Here is a 21,930-nt window from a genome sequence, read left to right as displayed (position 1 = left end):
CTACGAGAAGACTCCTTCGCTTCTCTACCGACCACCCTTTCTTAACTTTCTTATTGCTTGCCTATCCTTCTCCTCCTATTACTCCTCCGTTCAACCCAACTTCCACATTTCTCTTACCACTCTCTTCTTACCACACCCCAGCAACCCTCTTCCCCCTATACACACACGCTCGCAATTGCAATATTCTTGATGGCACGATCTATCCCCCTTTTTTCTAATTCCCATAGAACATTCGATAACGAGGGATACTCGAAAAAAGTATCTAGAAATGGAGACACCATTTTTTTTTATCTAGGAATTTCTATGAAGTCCTATACAAGTCGTGCGTCTTAAAAAATACACGTGTCGAGTTATAACGAAAGTTAGTAAAAAAATTGGGAATGTACGATTAATATTGCGATGTGATTTCAATTAATCGTGATATTTCTAATATCTGTAGCAATCTACTTTACCGACTGGCGTCGACAAGTTACCAACTGACGTCGACAAGTTACCGACTGGCGTCGACAAGTTACCGACCGACGTCGACAAGTTACCGACCGACGTCGACAAGTTACCGACAGACGCGTCGACAAGTTACCGACTGGTGGATACAGTTACCGACCGACGTTGATAATTTACCGACTGGTGACTACAGTTACCGACCGAAAAGTAATCGCCTCTTGTTACCGACACTCGTCGGTAACAAGAGACCCTGCAATTATCATTTCAACCGGGAAAATATGAATTAACGAAAAAAAGAAATTGAAAAGAAAATCTCACCGTAATTCGATTAATTTGATCGTCGAGAACGTGTGGTTGTTCCAAAACGATCTCGTAAGCCATAAGCCTGTCGTGAGATGCTTTAAATTCCAACAACATGGCTGATAATTCCTGATGAAGCGAACTCGCCATTCGACTTTCCTCCACCCGGGAAGCTAACGATTCCCATCTTTCTATTGCACCTGGGGGAAACAAAAACAAAAAAATAACAATTAAAATAAGAATTAGAAAAAAGAATGAAACAACAGTACAAAGAAGCAGATAGGAAATTGGTGCAACGAAAAAAGGGTATAATAACAGGTACAGCCGGTTTGTCCGGAGTTTAATCGGCATTTAAACTTGTCCTTGTTGGCCAAGAACAGAGGGGACCACCAACCTCCTGCCTATTGTCCATGAACAACACATGGTTTCTACGGTAATCCGACATCCTCGTTATAAACGAGATATTTAAGGTCAAGCTGCTTATATCTACACGTAGTATGTAAGTTAATATATATACATAAGATGAATCGCATGTACGGCTTCCATGACCTCATTTATTTCCTACTTTTCCTTTTTCTAACTATTATATTACTAACAACAAAAAAATCATTTCAAAACTAAGTCTCATTCTTCTTATCACCGATAATTATCTCTAAACAGACCTGAATTATTTATCGACGATATACATTTAGTTCTCTCTTCCCCCTGCCCCCCATTTAAAAGTCTCCAATGAATTTCTATCATCGTTGAATTTTTTGTTGTTTTTGTTTCGTTGCTTTGCTTGCTTACTTTCACCAATACATCTTAAGAAGAAAAGATCGCTAAACGTCGATAAACATATGCGCAACCAGCATCGATAAATCCTCCTCCTCCTCCTCCTCCTCCTCCTCCTCCTTTTCCTCCTACTCTCTCATAAGAGAAATGATATCGTAAACGTCGAGAAAATATATATTTGAATGAGAAAAAGAAATATCATCATCATCATCATCATCATTATCTTCCGATCGGATGAAGGTGGAAAAAAAATATGAAAGAAAGAAAGAGAGAGAGAGAACGAAGAACTTCTTTTAAGAGAAAGTTTTTAACCGAACGGATTATTCATTTGCCGTAGAAGAACCCGCAGAGTCTCGCATATTTCTCGCGGTGTTATTATACACGTGTAAAACACATTTGCTGATTCGAATCTAGCAATTATTCGTTCTCGTAAATAATCAAACCTACGACGAATGGCAAAATAATCAAAACCGTGAAGAAATAAATTTCTTCTAAAGGAAACGATCTCCTCTCGTTTTAAAATATTAAAACGACGATGATAAATCCCCGTTTCACCTAATCGACCTGAATAATCCTGATTTAAAAAGAAAGAAGGGAAACAAAGAAACACAAAGGTATTTAACAAAAAAAAAAAAAAAAAGGGATCGAACTTATTACCGGTGGTTGTGGAAGTGTGTTTTACAAGGATGACGAAATTTCATTTCATGCGAAAGAGAAAAAGAAGAACAAAAAAAATGTTCAGATCCAATAGAAAGGACGAAACCTGAAATTTGATTCTATGCTAAAGTAAAAAGAAGAACAAGAGGAACAAAAAAAGGTCTAAAAAAGAATGGAAGAAAACCTGTTCCCGAAAATAGAAATAACCTGATTGGTCGAAGATCGTCTCTTTGTGTTTTGCGTGTTCACCGTTACAAAAAAAAAATATATATATAACTTTATTAATTTATTATTTATTAATTTATTAATTTATTATTTATTAATTTATTATTTATTAATTTATTATTAAATAAATAGTAATAAAACTGTAAATATGTATACTTGGAAGTATGTTGAACGATCCACGATTAAAAATGAACGATAGAAAATAGGTCGAGCGATAAAGAAAGAAGAAAAATAGAAAAAAAAAATAGATCGGTTAATGTTATAAGCATCCGGTCAAGAAAATATATAGATCTATTTTATCTAATGCAATCATTCGTTCGTTCGTTCGTTCGTTCGATCGGCACGCAGGATAAACCAAAGAGACCAGCACAACACAACACGACTTACACAAACGGAAATTCATGGTGAAAAGCCCGTAACCCCCCCCCTCCCCACCCTCTCTTCTTCTTCTTCTTCTTGTCGCTTATTAACCTGCACTCGCAATTAGTCGGAATAAGACCGTGAAACACATCACGAATGAAACAACAACAACTACTTTGAAACACTAATCGACAATACTACATATAAAATAATAAATGATTCTACGCGATGATTATTTTGTTTTTCTTTTCTATTCTTTTCTTTCTATCTATATTATAATCAATAAAATCCTTTCTAAAATCCTTTTTCTTCTCGGGAAAGTTGTTCGCGCCACAATTTTTTTCTCATGGTACATATTTATATTCGAATATAAATCAACGTAAAAATATTTAATCGATTCATTTGTTTTTTTTTTTTTTAGAAATTCTTACAAAATTGTAATTTGTAAAATGCGAATAATTAAAAATCCGTTTAATAAATATTTATCTTTGGTTAATTAAAATGAAATTATTTTTCGGTGCCACTACTACTTACTCGTTTGCAACTATTAAATTTAAATATAAATACGTGTAAATAATTTGGTAACACAAACAATAAAAAACAATGGGATCTCGAAAGAGTAGAGATATTACACACCGTGAACGAAAAAAATAATCGAGGGAAAGAAAGTATGAAATGAAAGTTAAGAAAGAAATCAAAATAACGAATAAGAAAAGCTGTTAGAACTCTGAGCTAACTCTGAGCTGTTAGAAAAGAAGATTAAAGTTAACCTAAAACATATATTTTCAATTTGAAAAAAATATCAAAATAAATCCAAACGAATATAAAAATGTGATGTAAAAAACCTGTAATAATACTTGTTTCAAAAAACTATATACATAATCGTGAATAAATACAAATTATATGCATGCAAAATAAATTGAATGCAGGTGTGAGTGTACTCAAAACAACAGAAACAAAAACATCAATTAAACACCGAGAAAAAAAAATTATATTACACCGTAAAAATAATGAAATGCATTCGGGTGCATAGAATTCATAACAAAACAGTATAATAACGTCATAACTTTTAAATTAAATCATGATCGAATTACAACGTGCTTGTTAATAGCCACAGAAATAAAGAGAAAGAGAGAGAGAGAGAGAGAGAGAGATAGAAAAGTAGGAACGGTATGCGATCATCACTGAAATTATCAAAGTAAATGCGCAATATCTATGTTCGTATGTGTCCAAAGTTATATATACACATATACACATCTAATACACATATTCTAAAATTCAGTTTTCAAGTATCATACACATATATTATACAAAATTTCAATGCTACGTACGTCGTTGGTTTTCACCTTTTTTCCTGGCGTTATCTTTGACGTCAGATGATTTAACGATCATAGCAATCCCTTCTTTTACGTTTTTTTTTTTTATATATCACTCGTTAAATCTTTTTTCAAAACTCTTGTCAAAATGTAAATAATAAATAAGTATATATATGTGTGTGTGTGGGTTTTATTTTTACAATCGTCACGATATCTTTTTTCTTTTTTTCACGTGCAAGACGATGATCGATTATTCACATGACTCTTAGTGTTACAATTATTATTATTATTATTATTATTATTATTATTATTATTATTATTATTATTATTTTGAAGTACACTGAAAATTTGGAACACCCAATTGGTTTCGTAAAATTTGTCAAATTAATCACGTGTCGATGTTTAACAATGTGATTTTTTAATTTTAATAACAATGGTGTATTATATGAGAAATTATATATTTAGGATAAAATACCGTGTGTTGATACGTTGTTACAACTACGAATGTGTTCCAACGCGCGTCTGAGATCGAATGCCATTTCGCGGTTAGGCGAAAATACTCGAACACTATGTTCGTGTGCTTTCGCTCTTATAAGGTGAGAGACGGGCCCACACCGTTCACACACAGACACACATAGACACACATATATATATATTCTTGCACAAATGCGCGCGCCCACGTATTCTCCCACACGTAAAACTGTTTTAATTGAAAAAAAAACAAAAAAAAGAAAATAAATAAAAAAAATGAAATACACGCATATATGTGTGTGTATATATGCATTTCCAATTGATTTATTTCAATGCTTACACTTATACATATAATTTAAATATATGTGTACGTGTGTATCTAATAAATCATAGTTAATCGAGAAAATGTATTTAGAAAAAATAATCCGTCTCTATTTGCAATAATTTAAAATGGTAAGACCAGTTAATCAAGTTTTCAAGTTTTCGTTCAAACTTTTTAAATCGCCCGCGCAAATAATTTTCTTTCGTACTACGTGATTCGTAAAAAATCTTGTTTAAAAACGCGAATTGAAATATATATATATATTATTTGATTAATAGGTTGATCCCTCTTCGTAGGGAAAATAAATAAAAAACTACGTTTGTTTATTAATATAATCATTACAATAAAAATTAGATAATATTAATTATATATATATTTAATAATTATTAATATAATCGTTAAAATATAAAATAGAACATACTTCCAAGTGTAATTAATAAAAAGGATGATGATATATAAGGAAAAATAATTATTAATTAAACATGCAGGTGTATTTCAATCAAACTCATGCAAAACTCATTTTTCACGTGGCAACGAATAAAAATACAAAATTCTAAATTAAATGAGAACAAAAATATATTATAATACAATTATATGGAACAATTAAATAGAATAATTGAAATGGTAAAATACTGAAACAATCGGACCAATGCTAGGAAGAAATAAATATGAATAAAATACTACTCAGTATAATAATCAACAAAATATTTATAATAACGAACGAATTAATTAACTCACCACGAACTTGCTTCGTATATTTTTCAGTCCTGAATGATCCACTGATAGATTCTAGCAATGTGTTCAGGCATCTCAAGTTATCCCTGCACGCATTTTCCACTTCGACCTGCGAACAGGATTAAAACTAAATCAATCTAACGTATATAATAATTTCGTTATTAATTCTAGAAATAATTTTCATTTGATTTTATTTAAATGTAGAACAAATATACACACAACATGCGTGAACATACAATTTTTTTGCAATACCTTAACATTAAATATTAAAGGGCCTATCAATTGTTGATCCAACAGTTAATTAATTATTCATTTCAATTTATATAAATATTAATATATTATTTATATAAATGTAGAGACAACTAATTACTAATATCAATCAATTTTTTTTTATTATCATTAAAATGTTATCATAATTAAATATTACTTTAATATATATTATAATTTTTAATATAAAAAAGGAAAACGATTAAAGAAATTTTTTAACTACGACATACGAACAACAACGAAATTAGAACAATGCATCTTATTTATTTTTTATTTTTTATTTTCTTTTTTTTATATATCACGAACGTCCATTGATTTTATTTTTTTTTTCGTGCAACGTTTAACACATACAAAAAAAATGGTACCGCTTACATAAATGAATTATGTTTCTCTTCTCTCGCACATATTCCTTGCGTATATTTTAAATTGATATTAAATTTATTTAATCTTAATATAATACTGCTGTTTTATTACTGTTGTCTCTCTTGGCAGGATTAAAAAGCAGACGATTGGTAGGAATGACACATAGGTGAATACAAACGATGAAGAATGTCGCTTTTATCTTTCTTATCAGTTATTTGCGATACAATGTGTTGATTGTACAAATCTAATTGAGAGAAAAAGATAATGCTAAGTCACAATCATCATGTCTCTCTCTCTCTCATCTTTTCTTTTTCATACTGAATAAATTTATACACGAACACTTACAAACGAAACTTACAAATTACGTGTACTAATCATTAAATAAAAAAAAAAGAAAGCACTTATGGCACACACATCATCAACATGCTTAGCCACACTCTCTCGCTGCTAATTAATTATTTAATTATAATACTAACGAGATACAAAATAAAATATATAAAATAAAAAATAAATAATAAATAAAAAAGAAAAGCAAACAAACAAGTAATTGTTCAAATATTCTTTCTTTTTTCTTCTTCTTCTCCTTCTTCTTCTTTTTCATCTTCTTCTTCCTTTCCAACCTTTCTCTCTTTTGTCGTACATTTACATAAATGATTAATACGTATAAACGTAAAAAAAACTAACAAACACTAGGCTCTAGAAAATAGGGTAATAACGTTGCCATAAATATTACCCCATAAATGATTGAACCATGCCCAAAAGCGTAAATAAAAGTATTGCAAAAGCGTGGTGCGTTCATCGGCAGCAATAGGATTAGAAATACGTACACAATCTTGAGGAAGGGTTCCATTAGATCTTACGAAAAGATTTTCGGCTAGGACGCATTGCGATTGTGATTTGTCGAGGACATTTCTTATGTCCTCGATATCGCTGTCACTGTCTTCCGTAGTGTCCGTCGTTACTTCCTGAAAAAATAGAATAAAAACAAAAATGAAAGCGATATTAAAAAAAAGATATTATTTGATAACTTAACATTTATAAACGTAATAACATCGTCATCGTAATCATCTTATCGCGAGTGGTTTTGTAATCATCCCACCACTTAACGTCCACGTTGGCAAGATCAAGGTCAACCATGCCAAAGTGAAAGGAAGAATCTATCAGGAAAGTGAAGTTTATTATTACGAGATAACTATAATTTTTTTTTGATCTATCAGATACTTTATACTTTCTTTCAATAAATTCTTTTAAGGATCAGAGTTTATCAATTATGCGGAAAACAAGATTTTACTCTCTTAAAACCAACAAGAAAAAAAAAACAATTAAGAAACAACTGTGCACATTGAGGAGATTGAAAGATTTTATTCTTGCACAATAATCGTAGGATTCGAAATTGTTTATATGTGTGTATCTGTGTGTGTATCCTTTTATTTTTTTCTCGTTTACTAATAATAAAATCAATTATCGGTCGTAATACGGTAGGATGATTGAAATGAAATTTGATTTGGAAAAAAAAAAAGAAAAAAGAAAAAAGAACAAATGAAGAATTTACAAGAAAAACATGGATACTTGATCGAATATGAATAATAGAATGGCACGTACATGACGCATGCGATTTCGGGGCATGACTGCAGAACTACCAGGAAGGGCGCTCATGCTACTGGAAGCGCAATCCGATTGGCTGTCGAGGAAATTTCTATAATCATCGCCAAATTCCAACAATCTTCTTGCCGTTTCAACGTCCGGTGCTTCGCTGTACGTTTCGCTCATATACTTTTCCTGCAAATTAATGAGGTCTCATTGTTTTTTTTTTCCATTTATTTCCAAATACCAAAGGTAAATAATAAAAGTATGTTTGTCAAGATAATAATTAACCCTTTCGTTATTAGTGACTTATGCAAATGGTGTCCTCATCCAAGCACAAAAAACATAAAAACATCCATATGAACAACCCTACCAACCCATATAAGAATCGTACCACCAATTAATAACCGAAAGGGTTAAATTACAAGAAAATTAGTATAAAAAAAACAAATGAAATCGTACCTGATAATTATCCCATGCTTGCTCGGAGAAAGAATTATTACCGAGACTATTCATTTCTATATCGCTGTCTACGTTTGATTGACGATTGCAAAGTTCTTTGCTATTTAGCACGGTGTCCAATAAACTGTCCTCGTAAGTGGAACAACCTTTGATGCAACTACTGCGTTGATCATCTTCCGCGTCGTTCGATGCAACGAAATCACGACAGCAAGGCATTGCGGCAAGTATCAAAGAGGAAGGATCACCAACAGCCACGGGCAACGTCGTTGTTTCTGTATTTAACTGTTGATGAACTGTACATCCTGAGAATGAACCAGATTTGACGAGAGTACTGCTAGTCGAATGTCCGTAACATTCTCTCGGAACAACTGCAGCACGCAATACGCCATTAACAACACGATTGGCGTTAGTTTTGCGTGGTGATCTTTGTTGATTTAAACTACCATCGCTTCCTGCCGAATGATGATTTCCGCTAACGCATTCGGAACTAGAACCACTTTTCCGACCCTATATGAAGAAGAGAATGGAACGAGCATCGTCACAAATGGTCGAGTCAAATATTATCATGGATATTAATTGAATAGGTGAAATGAAAAATATCATTCTTACCAAGTGTTTCTTCCTCAGTCTACTTTTCTTCCTACGTAAGGAACTATTTCTCGCAGTACGACCATCTTGACAAATGATCGATTCCTCCAACAACGTAGAAGTTGAATTATTAAATGACTTAGGCGAACCACTGTGTGTGCACAAAACATATTTAAATAACATTTGATATTATATAATCGCGTGTACATTTATTAAATCATAATTATTGAATTATTTATTTATTAATACTTACGCAGCATCCAAGGAAATAGATTTGGTCGGAGGCGAGACTACCAGTTGATGAAGAGCCGTCTCCGATTGCGAGATCGAGAATTGTGAGATAGAATCGTTGACCTGATTCAAAGCGGAACTCGAAGCTATCTGCGATATGCAAGAAACGCTCCAAGGTCTAGGACCGTTGTTGGTTTTCTGTCTGGAACGCATAACAACTTTGGACGTGCTACTACTACCGCTATCCAACATCATAACCGGACGATTTTCATTAACCGGTGTTTTATCTAAGTCTTCTATTATTTCTTGCGACATCGACTGGGACTGTGCACAACAGCCTAGAGCACCGCTTTCGAAGCGACGATAGGTCGCGACACTACTCTGAAGATCTTCCGACGAGACTGATTGCCTCTCCCCATCGGATTCCTCTGTCGTGTATTCCCCACTCGCGTCGCAGCTGTCTAGGGACTATAATAAAACGACGTTTAATTGGGTAGAAGAGGGGACGACATCAACTAGATCACAAGTGTCAAGAAGGAGGAGAAGAAGAAGAAGAAGAATAAGTGGGAGAGGAAAAGAGACACATCACATAATAAAAAGAACAGGATGCAACACCTACCTGCAACAATCCGTTCCTCGCAACATCGTGACCCCTTGTCGACGAGTTCATTCTCAGCCATTCCTTAATACGAGCATATTTGGCACGATGATTCATCGCAGATCCCTTTTTTTCCTCAAATATCAAAGGTGGAAACGTACGGGGAAAATTAGCCTGTCTCTCCTCCCTAACCAATTTCTCAACTTCCTTTATCAGCCTTCCTATGCTCACTTTGTCGCTCTTCGCATCGTCATCGCTATCCTTTTCCGGAGCATCCGTTATCGTTTCTGCTGTTACTATTGCAGAACCCTCCTCCTCCTCTTCCTCTTCCTCCACCTCTTCTTCTTCCTCCTCCTCTTCCTCCTCCTCTTCTTCCTGTTCATCGTGCTCGACATTCTTCACCAGTCTATTCGATATTCCCTCTTTATCAACCTCCTCATCGTTCTCTTTGACATCAGCCATCCTCCTATCGTCATTCTCAACGAATCTAACTTTTTCCGTCACGCTGACTCGCGGGGTCTCGTTGAAATCCAATCTAACGACCACGTTGGTCTTCCTTTCTTCCGTAGAAACGTAATTATTAGCACGAGAGGACGTGTAAGTCCATTCCTCTTCGGAAGAATCGTCCACCATGTTTGTTGATTCTTCGTTTGCCTGACAACAATCCACCTCGGAATCCGTGTCCAAATGTTTGAAGTAAAATATGGCGCAGTTCTTTGACTTTCTGTCGGACCTACAAATATCACGAACGCGTCGTAAAACTTTATTAATTTTGTACAAAGAAACACATACACAGATTGGAGAAAATAATGAATCAATTTTATTGACTAGGTCTAAGCAGAATATTTGAAAAACAACCGTTTCTTCTTACGTGTTAAACGATGCAGTTTCTTCAACTGGCAAAACACTTGTCGACGGAGTCGGCGAACGACGCCTCTTCAAAGTTTCCTTCGACGGCACGGATTCTTTCGTCTGTTCAACCGTCTGCTGCTGCTGCTGCTGCTGTTGCTGCTGATTTCGTACAATAGTCGTCGTCTTGGACGACGTCATCGGTACGGTGTTAGGTGTCGGTGGCATGTCGTCTCTTTCTTCTTCTTCTACGTCAGCTTCTTCACCCTGATCACCCGTTTCTATCGCTAGACTAGTATTAGTGTGCGATGATATTCTATTCGAGCAATTTTCAGCTTCCTCGTATCTAGCATCCATCACACAGAATTGACATAATTCGTCCTGCAATAATAAAAACAACAAAATCTTATTCAACAACTGCAATGCATTGATCCAGAATCTCGAACTCTACATCAAATTGCAACGTTTCTCACTCGAGGTTATTGAACTCTCTCTCTCTTTCTCTTTCTCTCTCTTTCACGAAATTCTTTCGTAAGCCGATCTTTCGTCTCTCTTGTGCAACGTTACTTTAATTTTGCAAACGTGGAAGAGAAATGAAAGGAATTTGATAACAAACCAAAAAATAATTATATAAAAACGTGTAGCAAAAAAAAACGAGAAGGGGAAAAGGAGAGAAAGAGAGTGAGAGAGAGAAATTATAAAAAAAAAGCAAACAAAAAAATAAATCTAGACTTTCGCCAGGTAATGCGAGATTTTGTAAAAGGTCCCGAAGCCAAACAAGAACGGAGAGTGTCGTTGGTGGCAGGCAGGTAGAAATCCAATGATGCACGTGCGCGTCCAATTTCTTAGCGCACGTTTCTTTCTTTTTTTCCTTTCCCCCCTCTCTCTCTCTCTTTCTCTCTCACACACCCCGTTTTCCTGCTCAATGAATAGGAGAAGCGCGGCAGTGTTAAGTAAAATTCTTGAAAATCAAAATTCCAAGAATGAACCCAAGAAAAAACGAGACCAGCTGTTCGAACGCAACAATAAATCCGCGAATTAATTGGCAAACAAAATTGGTGTTACTTCTTCTTCTTCTTGCACTTACACTGAAGAAACGATCGAGTTTCGCGTTAAACGACACTCGAAAATCATTCTCGAGCAATGAGGAAAAGTAAAAGTAAGTAGAAGACACAACGGGGGGTGGGTTTTTTGGTTAGGTTAGACAGAGGAAGAAGAGAAGAGTGAAATTATTGGTCAAAGGAACAGCAACACGGGCTCGAATGAAACGACGACGACGACGACGACGACGAAGTGTGCACACCGTGACTGAGAAATATTCGTGCTGGCATCAAAGTGTGTTTCGTTCCTTCCTCCTCGGCTGAGAGAATTCCCCCACTCCTCCATTTTCCAACCTTCTCCCCGCTACAATCCTTTCGCCCTGTCCCCTCCCCTGGGCCCCTCGTATCTCCCAGGCCCAACTCTTTGCTTCTGCTTCCCCTTCCCCTTCTCTTCCCTTACCCCTTCTTCCCCGGGTAAAACAACAGTCTGCACACTAATCCCCCAACTCTTTGCCGATAATTACTGACTCGAAAGAAAATCGGCGTCATAATTACAAACGCGTAGAGATAGATATATACTGTTAATAATCATCAACGTTTTCTAACGATTTAAAACCGAAAATAGGTTAAAAACACTAGCCGAAGATTGTAATCGAATGAGATAATTAAAACGAGATATAGAAATAATAAAAGGGGAGGGGGAATTCAGGATGAATGATGAATCTAGTGGAAAATATTTACCCTTTGCACTCGAGCGGCGCCGATACGGCGCCCAGCTCATTTCAAGTGTCAACTCAACCAAAACTAATTTTACAGAGTGTAGTATTTATCAAAGTTTGTTTTTTTCGACATATAAATGAATAAACTGATGATATTTGATTATTTCTATACGCTTGTTTGTTTATAAATGTTTTTAAAGTACCCGTAAAATGTCTACTTAATTTGGTCGAGTGCAAAGAGTTAATTAAACAAAAAAATATCAATAATCATTAGATTACAGATCGATAATAGAATACAAACCTCGAAATAGGATCCTTCTTCATCGATTGATCGACTCTCGGATGAAGCATCGCTGTCTGAAAAATCGTTTCTCGAACTGTTCGTACCGTTCGAATCTTTCCGTACTCGAGACCTAAGACGCTTTGTTTGCTTCGAACGAAGATACTTGGCAGTGGTGGTAGTATTCGTAGTAGTATTACTGTTAGTGATCGTAGTTGTCGGAGTAGTAGTATTAGTAGTAGTAGTAGTAGTAGAGGCAGGAGATTCTCTTCCGGAGCCACAAGATTGTCTGCTACGACTCAACCGAGGTTGTTTCGTGACCGGCTCCTCGTCGCTCTCGCTACTGCATTGGCAAGAAACGCCACTCTGAAATATACGGAGGATATGCACATACATAGACACTAATGTATATTCCAAAGCTTATACGGGGTGTCCCATTTCAATTGATTATTTCCAATTGCCTAAAATCAATAACAAAAACAGACGTATTTAGTTGTATTCGTCAAACATTCACCCCACCACTGGTTCAATCTCGAAATCAAATTTCTTTCATTACTTCAGGATTTTTAGGATTATTTTTGTTCCTTTTTTGAAGTTATTTTTCTTCAACTAGTAGCTATCAATAAATGTAATCTCATGTGTGTAATTCAAATAGAAACGAGACACCCTGAATGATATACACGTTTTAACCTAACATGCAGCCAGGAATTATCAAACCCGACGACTACTTTTATCGTCTGATAAAATTGTCACTATGGAAACGATAATAGTGACGATCTTCCCATGTTTTCCCAACGAGTTACCTAACCAACGTTATATTCCCCTCGAGTCGAAATCTTGCATCGTCGATGATAAAAAAAAACAACCAAAAAATGTATAAAAAAAAGAAAAGAAAAGAAAAGAAAAGAAAAGCCTAGAAAAAGGTCAAACTAATACAAGAGGAAAGGTATGTTAAGTTTGCGAGTATAACGGGGCCCCTCTCTCCATCTTTCTCTATATTCCATCTTTTTAAATGTTGCTCGGAAGGAATTCTTACCTGGACTTCTTGTAAGAAGAGATCTCTACGAACACTCGACTGCATTCATAGTCATCCTGGTATTTTAACGCTAAACCTACACACGCGCGTATACGTTCGAACGGATCGAATGGTCTGCCATTTGTAATTCTGCACATATTCGACCATTCGTTATAGATTTTTTATCTGATTTTTAGCACAATTACAATTTATTGTATGAACAAAAATTTTGTATCATTTACTTAACACCAGTTGACCATTTTCTACATTCGACCGTAACAAACAAACAAACAAAACAAAAATTCTAACTCGAATTAAAAAGACCCAATCGTTCAATCGGTTAAACGTGTATGTTGGTGGGGTAAAGGTTCGGTGTTACAACTCGTGCACCGTTAGAACGATAAGAGAAAAAAATTGGTATGAAGAATATTTTTAAATGGATTCAACAAAGATCAGTCGAACGAACGAAGGCTTCGAGAACACAAATCCGATCTTTTTTCCAAGGTGGGTACTGATCGAGAACAAGGTATAATACGATAGAGGTAAAGCAGCAGAAAGAGAGAGAAAGAGACACGCATACACACACATACAGAGGAAATTTTTCTAACTGGGTATCCTGTGGAACAGGATAACTCATTGCATAAGCTATCTATCTCTCTCTCTCTCACTCACTCTCTTCCCCTAAGAAACAAAAGCCGTGCAGCAGCTCGGAAGTCATGCATCGATACACTCAAGTGCCAAGCGACAAGTACTCACATACGTAACACAACGTTTGATGATCTTGATCGACCTTTTTTTAGTTTTCCTCTATTAATTTTTTAACGAACAAATCATTAAGTAAAGTTTAGGTTTGATGATGATTGGTTCCTAGTCAAATAATGAAGAAGAGGATTTCCAAGAAGGAAGGTTCACGATACTTTCGTACATGAGTAACTAACTCTAATCACCTAACAACACACGAGGAGTTTGTATTCTCATCGTTACCGTAATTATCTTTGAGAAAGGTAACAGTAACACATCAGCAAGAAACAGCCAGCAAGCAGCAGCAGCAGCAGGAGCACTAAACAGTACCCAATGAAAAGTCTGAATTTAGGACATCTTCGATGCTGAATAGGCTGATCTCGCGTGAAAGTTTTCGATGATTTATTGTGTCTTTCGTATGAAGATAAAAGCTAGCTTAGTCTGTTAGCTAGCAAGCAGCCTGTTAGCTGGCATCCATAAATACACAACACACATGCATGGGGCATGGGATAAATGTGTTGGTATATCTCGAAGTGAAACTTATTAGTCATCGAGGGCACGAATTATCGATTGGTACAGAAATTTGAATGATTTAACACTAACGTTTTAGTTGTTCGTTCCTTGCACTTGAAATGAATGATGATTTTCATTTGATTAAAAGTTGCTTACCTTGTTGCTGGCTCGGGATACCAAAGTTTCGATGTGACACTGCCACTCGAGTGCTCGCAAAAAAAGAAGATGCCAGCGACGCTCGAGCGATCTTGCAATTCTCAATGACTGGGACGACTGTTGTTGTATTTGTTGCTTGAACACTCTCTCGCTCAACTTCACGACCGAACATACGATACGCCCGTGTGCCTCTATGTCTCGTTGAAGTATCTGAAAGTTAAACGATTTCAAACGTAGGAAAATCGGTACGAAATAATCGTGGGATAACGAGAAACGATACTTTCAGAGAGGAAGGAAAAAATAAACAAAATAGAAAAAGAGACATAAAAAGACAGAGAAAGAGAAGACCTCGGAGATCTTTGATTGGACACTGCGACTTTGAAAAAAATACAAAAAAATTACCACTTGACATGTGACCCCTTCTCCTTTACCATTAACCGTTAAATTATACCCAACGAAGCTGCAGTCAATCTTAGTTTCTTTCTCACGGTTGCTATTTCGATTTCAACGTATGCCGTTCGCAGTTTCAAAATAATTAGGACAAAATACACGTATGTGTGTATGTGTGAGTGAGTTGATAATTAAAAATATGCATGAATAGTATCATTGTTCTTTAGAATCAAAATTAGGGTAGGTAATTTGTATGAATTATTCTGGTCTCATATTGAGTATACTGATTTGATGTTATTTTTTAATTGAATTTAATTAACAGATATATATATATATTGTTGAAGAAAAAAATAATAATAATAATATCGAATATCGTTGATCGAATATATTATAAAATTGTGAAACAGAATCAAAATTGGGATAATTTGTATGAATTGTTCTGGTCTCATATTGGGTATACTGATTTGATATTATTTTTTAATTGAATGTAATTAACAGATATATTGTTGAAGAAAAAATAATAATAACAATATCGAATATCGTTGATCGAATATATTATAAAATTGTGAAACAGAATCAAAATTGGGATAATTTGTATGAATTGTTCTGGTCTCATATTGGGTATACTGATTTGATGTTATTTTTTTTTAATTGAATGTAATTAACAGACATATTGTTGAAGAAAAAATAATAATAATAATATCGAATATTGTTGATCAAATATTATAAAATTGTGAAACAGAATCAAAATTGGGATAATTTGTATGAATTGTTCTGGTCTCATATTGAGTATACTGATTTGATGTTATTTTTTAATTGAATTTAATTAACAGATATATTGTTGAAGAAAAAAATAATAATAATAATATCGAATATCGTAGATCGAATATATTATAAAATTGTGAAACAGAATCAAAATTGGGATAATTTGTATGAATTGTTCTGGTCTCATATTGGGTATACTGATTTGATGTTATTTTTTTTTAATTGAATTTAATTAATAGATATATTGTTGAAGAAAAAATAATAATAATAATATCGAATATCGTAGATCGAATATATATTATAAAATTGTGAAAGAGAAAAGGGCTAAGTTTAAAAGCATTGAGTCACTTCCGATAGTCTTAAATCCATCAAACGTTGTTTAGGTTAAGCCAATAGTTTGAAATAGCGTGATAAACTACAATAGTTATTTTAAGGATCACGAATGTTATGTCTTGCGGTTTGACGAATAGAACACGAGTTCAATACCATTATTTGTAATCAGTGTAAACGAAAGTATTCGTGAGGCAAGAAAATTGTGAAAGAATTCGTTAGAAAATTAAATAAAAAATCCTAATTTTTTGAGCTACCAGAAAAAACCAGATAAGTACAGTGTCAACAGATATAACACGTTAATTATATAGATATTCTATAGATGTTATAGATATAACATGTTAATATAACATGTCATTTAAAAAAAAAGAAAATTAAATAAAAAATCCTAATTTTTCGAGCTACCAGAAAAAAACCAGATAAGTACAGTGTCAACAGATATAACATGTTCGATGAAATCATTATACATTATCCCTATTTTCTCTTTATCTTTGAAAAAGAAAAAAAAAAGAACCACCATAAAATAATGAATTCGGAATTCAGGACGATTATAGATGTAAACGACTTATTGTTAAATAGCAAAAGCTCTGTTTTCTTTCATCGATTTCTATACTTTCATCCATCTCTTTATTACTTTCTTTATTTTCTCTCTTTACTTTCGATAAAGTATTGAGCAAAATTATAGAACAACTTAAACCACTATATACGCCATCATTTCGCTTCGTCCATCTTCTCTTCTCTCTCATAGAATTAATGTGGGCCGTGCCGATACTTTTTCTACGCCAACAACTATATACACATTCTCGTACAACATTTTCACACATATACGTATCTATAGATGTATGGGTATCATATATGTAGTACGTGTAATGCATGGGAAGAAGAAGGTTGAGAGTGAGGTGGTAGTAGTAGGCAACAGCAACAGCATTAGCCGCTTTCTGAAAGACGGTATTCAACTGGAGGCGATCTTTCAAGGAGGAAGTACGATTAAGTGAAATGATCATTTTCCTGGCTTAGGCTAGGCAACAACTTGCGATACCTGCTCTTAACGTTATAACTATTTTACATTTTTATTTTCACTCTGATCAAGAGGAAAAGCATCCATCATAGTTTACGCTAGATTTACCTAAAGATTCCCCCCCCCTTCATCTATCTATCTATCTATCTATCCAATCTCACTCACTCACTCACACACACAAACATATATACACGTCTTTGGGTAAAAACATTTAACCAGTATTGACCTAAAGGTTTGCACAGACAAAAAGTAAACGAGAAACCCCATCATATTCTTCAAAGAAATAAAAACTAAGTAATAATAATAATAATATAAACATATAATTATTATTATAATGCTCATTAGCACCAGCACTCAACGAGTAATTTCATCCACCCAGTTTGATTGCTGCAAATTGCGTTCCAATTTAGAAAACAAATCACGATGCTAGTTAAACAAACTTAATATCTTAAGATCAAAGGTTATTCATTCAATTATTTATTTGTGAAGACAAAATTATCAAACTTTAATCGTTTCGTATGAAAATCTACCTATACAAATGTACAAATCAAATCTTGTATTTTAAAATATAAAAATATACAAAAAGATTGAAAGAACTGGGGGGGGGGTTAGGGGAGGGGGTTGGTCATTTATGGTTTTTAGATTTATTCTATAATAATTGGAAATTATGACTCGTACGTTTTTTTGAAGAATAACGTCACGTAACGAGAAAGATACAACGCAACAACCATAAGAAGACAAACACATGAGCGAGAACGTTGGCCCGTTGCTGCATGATGGCAACGACCTCACACCATCATCGCGCATAAGGTCTAATTCATCCGTTAAACCACTTTAATTTCCACGTTCCCTGTTTCTACCAGCAGCCATCTCCTCTCTCTCTCCGTCTCTCAGGGAAACAAACGGCCCTTTATTTTATTTTACATGGCTCATCCATCATCGTAGACTCCGGTTACCGACAACTGCAACGCACCAACCACGTGTTTGTTTTCTCTTTTATCAATTGACGAGTTGTTTTTTTACGTTGAACATTTTGACGAAAGAACAAAAAAAAAAGTTTATTAATCCTTTGCACTCGAACCAGCAACTCGAGATAATTTCGGCCAAATTAAGTGGACATTTTTTACTTTAAAAACATTTATAAACAAACAATCGTATAGAAATAATAAAATATCATCAATTTATTCATTTATATGTCGAAAAAAAAATAAACTTTGATAAATATTACACTCTGTAATTAGTTTTGATTGAGTTGAGACTTGAAATAGGATACCGGGCGCCGTATCGGCGCCGCTCGAGTGCAAAGGGTTAAAAGTATAAAATATAAAGTAAATTAAAGTAAAAAAATTCCGGAAGTGGATCGTATGTTAAAACAGCTCACACGGTTCTCCTCGTTTTCACGACACACACACACACATGTTACGAGCTGATTATTATTATTATTTTATTATACTTTTTGTTAGAGTTTATTTTTCATTCTTTCTTTCGTTCTTTCTTTACTTCCCTTTCTTCCTGTCCATCCACGAAAGTTTGCTGCTCAAAATAATAATCCGATTAGATAAGAACCTTCTGGAATTACATACACACACACACACACACACACACTCTCTCTCTCTCTCTCTATCTTTATCTTTCATTGTGGCTATAGTATTCATTCGTCGGAATTATCTGGTAGCATAATCTAATATAAGAAACGATAGAATAACAAGGCATGCAAAAGGTTAAACGCGTGGATAAAACGTGCGTGCACATTCGCGAAAGAAAACGTTCAAATCCTTTACTACTTCCGCGAAGTAAGTCAAGCATTTCTGCACTAACACAACAATTCTCTCTTACACATATATATGTTTAAACATGTGTGTAGGTATTTGTACGTAGGTATACAGGACATAAACGAGAGATTAACGAGAAACAAAGGCGTCGAATATTATTCTCCAATCCGCATTAGCCCACTTTCTCTTACGGATTGCGTGCGATTACACGAGATTGTTCTACTTGTCCCTACACAACACTGATCGATCCTTCTTCTTCCTTCTTCCTTCTTCCTTCCCACTTCTCGATCCATTATTAAACAAATTTCGATCATTTCAAATTAAGATTTTCAATGGAAAAATATTAAACGTCTCGTAAATTATGGAAATGAATTTTACAACAGGTTTGGCTGACCATTTTCGTGAAAACAATTAAACAAATGTTCAAATTCTAATCTTTCTTGCAATCAATGTATTTGCAACGTGTAACAATTTTATTTGAATATTCGATCAATTCAATTTGCAAATTAATATTAAATTGTTACACGTTCAAAATACATTGATTGTTTTCAAATATAATTTTATAAAATAATTTTAATAAAATTCAAATATAATTTTATCTAATCTTTCTTGTAATCAATGTATTTTCAACGTGTAACAATTTTATTTTAATATTCGATCAATTCAATTTGCAAATTAATATTCAATTGTTACACGTTGAAAATACATTGATTGTTTTCAAATATAATTTTATAAAATAATAATATAATTTTAAAAATAAAATAATAATTTTAATAAAATTCAAATATAATTTTATCTAATCTGTCTTGCAATCAATGTATTTTCAACGTGTAACAATTTTATTTATTATTCGATAAATTCAATTTGCAAATTAATATTAAATTGTTACACGTTGAAAATACATTGATTGTTTTCAAATATAATTTTTAAAATAATATAATTTTAAAAAAAAATAATAATTTTAATAAATTCAAATATAATTTTATCTAATCTGTCTTGCAATCAATGTATTTTCAACGTGTAACAATTTTATTTGAATATTCGATCAATTCAATTTGCAAATTAATATTCAATTGTTACACGTTGAAAATACATTGATTGTTTTCAAATATAATTTTAAAATAATAATATAATTTTAAAAATAAAATAATAATTTTAATAAAATTCAAATATAATTTTATCTAATCTGTCTTGCAATCAATGTATTTTCAACGTGTAACAATTTTATTTATTATTCGATAAATTCAATTTGCAAATTAATATTAAATTGTTACACGTTGAAAATACATTGATTGTTTTCAAATATAATTTTATAAATAATAATAATTTTAAAAATAAAATAATAATTTTAATAAAATTCAAATATAATTTTATCTAATCTTTCTTGCAATCAATGTATTTTCAACGTGTAACAATTTTATTTGAATATTCGATCAATTCAATTTGCAAATTAATATTAAATTGTTACACGTTGAAAATACATTGATTGTTTTCAAATATAATTTTATAAAATAATTTTAATAAAATTCAAATATAATTTTATCTAATCTGTCTTGCAATCAATGTATTTTCAACGTGTAACAATTTTATTTTATTATTCGATAAATTCAATTTGCAAATTAATATTAAATTGTTACACGTTGAAAATACATTGATTGTTTTCAAAATAATTTTATAAAATAATAATATAATTTATAAAATATAATATAATTTTAAAAATAAAATAATAATTTTAATAAATTCAAATATAATTTTATCTAATTTGTCTTGCAATCAATGTATTTTCAACGTGTAACAATTTTATTTGAATATTCGATCAATTCAATTTGCAAATTAATATTAAATTGTTACACGTTGAAAATACATTGATTGTTTTCAAATATAATTTTATAAAATAATAATATAATTTTAAAAATAAAATAATAATTTTAATAAAATTCAAATATAATTTTATCTAATCTTTCTTGCAATCAATGTATTTTCAACGTGTAACAATTTTATTTGAATATTCGATCAATTCAATTTGCAAATTAATATTAAATTGTTACACGTTGAAAATACATTGATTGTTTTCAAATATAATTTTATAAAATAATAATATAATTTTAAAAATAAAATAATAACTTTAATAAAATTCAAATATAATTTTATCTAATCTTTCTTGCAATCAATGTCTTTTCAACAATTTTATTTTAATATTCGATCAATTCAATTTGCAAATTAATATTCAATTGTTACACGTTGAAAATACATTGATTGTTTTCAAATATAATTTTATAAAATAATAATATAATTTTAAAAATAAAATAATGATTTTAATAAAATTCAAATATAATTTTATCTAATTTGTCTTGCAATCAATGTATTTTCAACAATTTTATTTTAATATTCGATCAATTCAATTTGCAAATTAATATCTAAATTGTTTAGAAAAATGAGGAAAATGATTATTATTAAAATATTATGAATTATTACGATAAGCAAAGATAATGTTGAAGATATCACCGATGCAAATGATTCGTGGTATTCGGTCGAGAGAAGTAAGGAGGAACACGACGGAAGAAAAAAATTTTGTTTTTGGTAAGATGACTGTACGAGGCAGATGCATCGGCTGCACATCTGCATCCTAGTACAGTCACCCTCCG

At 32.8% G+C, this 21,930-nt stretch overlaps 1 protein-coding gene across 4 annotated transcripts in view; it reads right to left on the bottom strand.

The window, feature by feature from the left end:
• LOC122524467 overlaps positions 1-21,930 on the bottom strand; it is a 54,298-nt gene that overhangs the window by 10,311 nt on the left and 22,057 nt on the right. For all 4 annotated transcript variants that reach the window (XM_043646764.1, XM_043646766.1, XM_043646765.1 and 1 more), the window contains 11 exons: positions 15,011-15,220; positions 12,607-12,951; positions 10,569-10,927; positions 9,719-10,430; positions 9,122-9,567; positions 8,890-9,019; positions 8,281-8,787; positions 7,837-8,013; positions 7,062-7,199; positions 5,608-5,713; positions 763-944 (listed from right to left, as the gene is read on the bottom strand). In XM_043646764.1, the coding sequence (XP_043502699.1) occupies positions 763-944; positions 5,608-5,713; positions 7,062-7,199; positions 7,837-8,013; positions 8,281-8,787; positions 8,890-9,019; positions 9,122-9,567; positions 9,719-10,430; positions 10,569-10,927; positions 12,607-12,951; positions 15,011-15,220 (3,312 nt within the window). The remainder of the gene's footprint in view (positions 1-762; positions 945-5,607; positions 5,714-7,061; positions 7,200-7,836; positions 8,014-8,280; positions 8,788-8,889; positions 9,020-9,121; positions 9,568-9,718; positions 10,431-10,568; positions 10,928-12,606; positions 12,952-15,010; positions 15,221-21,930) is intronic.

This window comes from Polistes fuscatus, unplaced genomic scaffold (assembly GCF_010416935.1).
Source record: "Polistes fuscatus isolate 324 unplaced genomic scaffold, CU_Pfus_HIC Scaffold7, whole genome shotgun sequence".
Lineage (NCBI taxonomy): Eukaryota > Metazoa > Arthropoda > Insecta > Hymenoptera > Vespidae > Polistes > Polistes fuscatus.
Note: the sequence above shows the minus strand (reverse complement) of the source record. Positions and strands in the feature narration are given on the sequence as shown.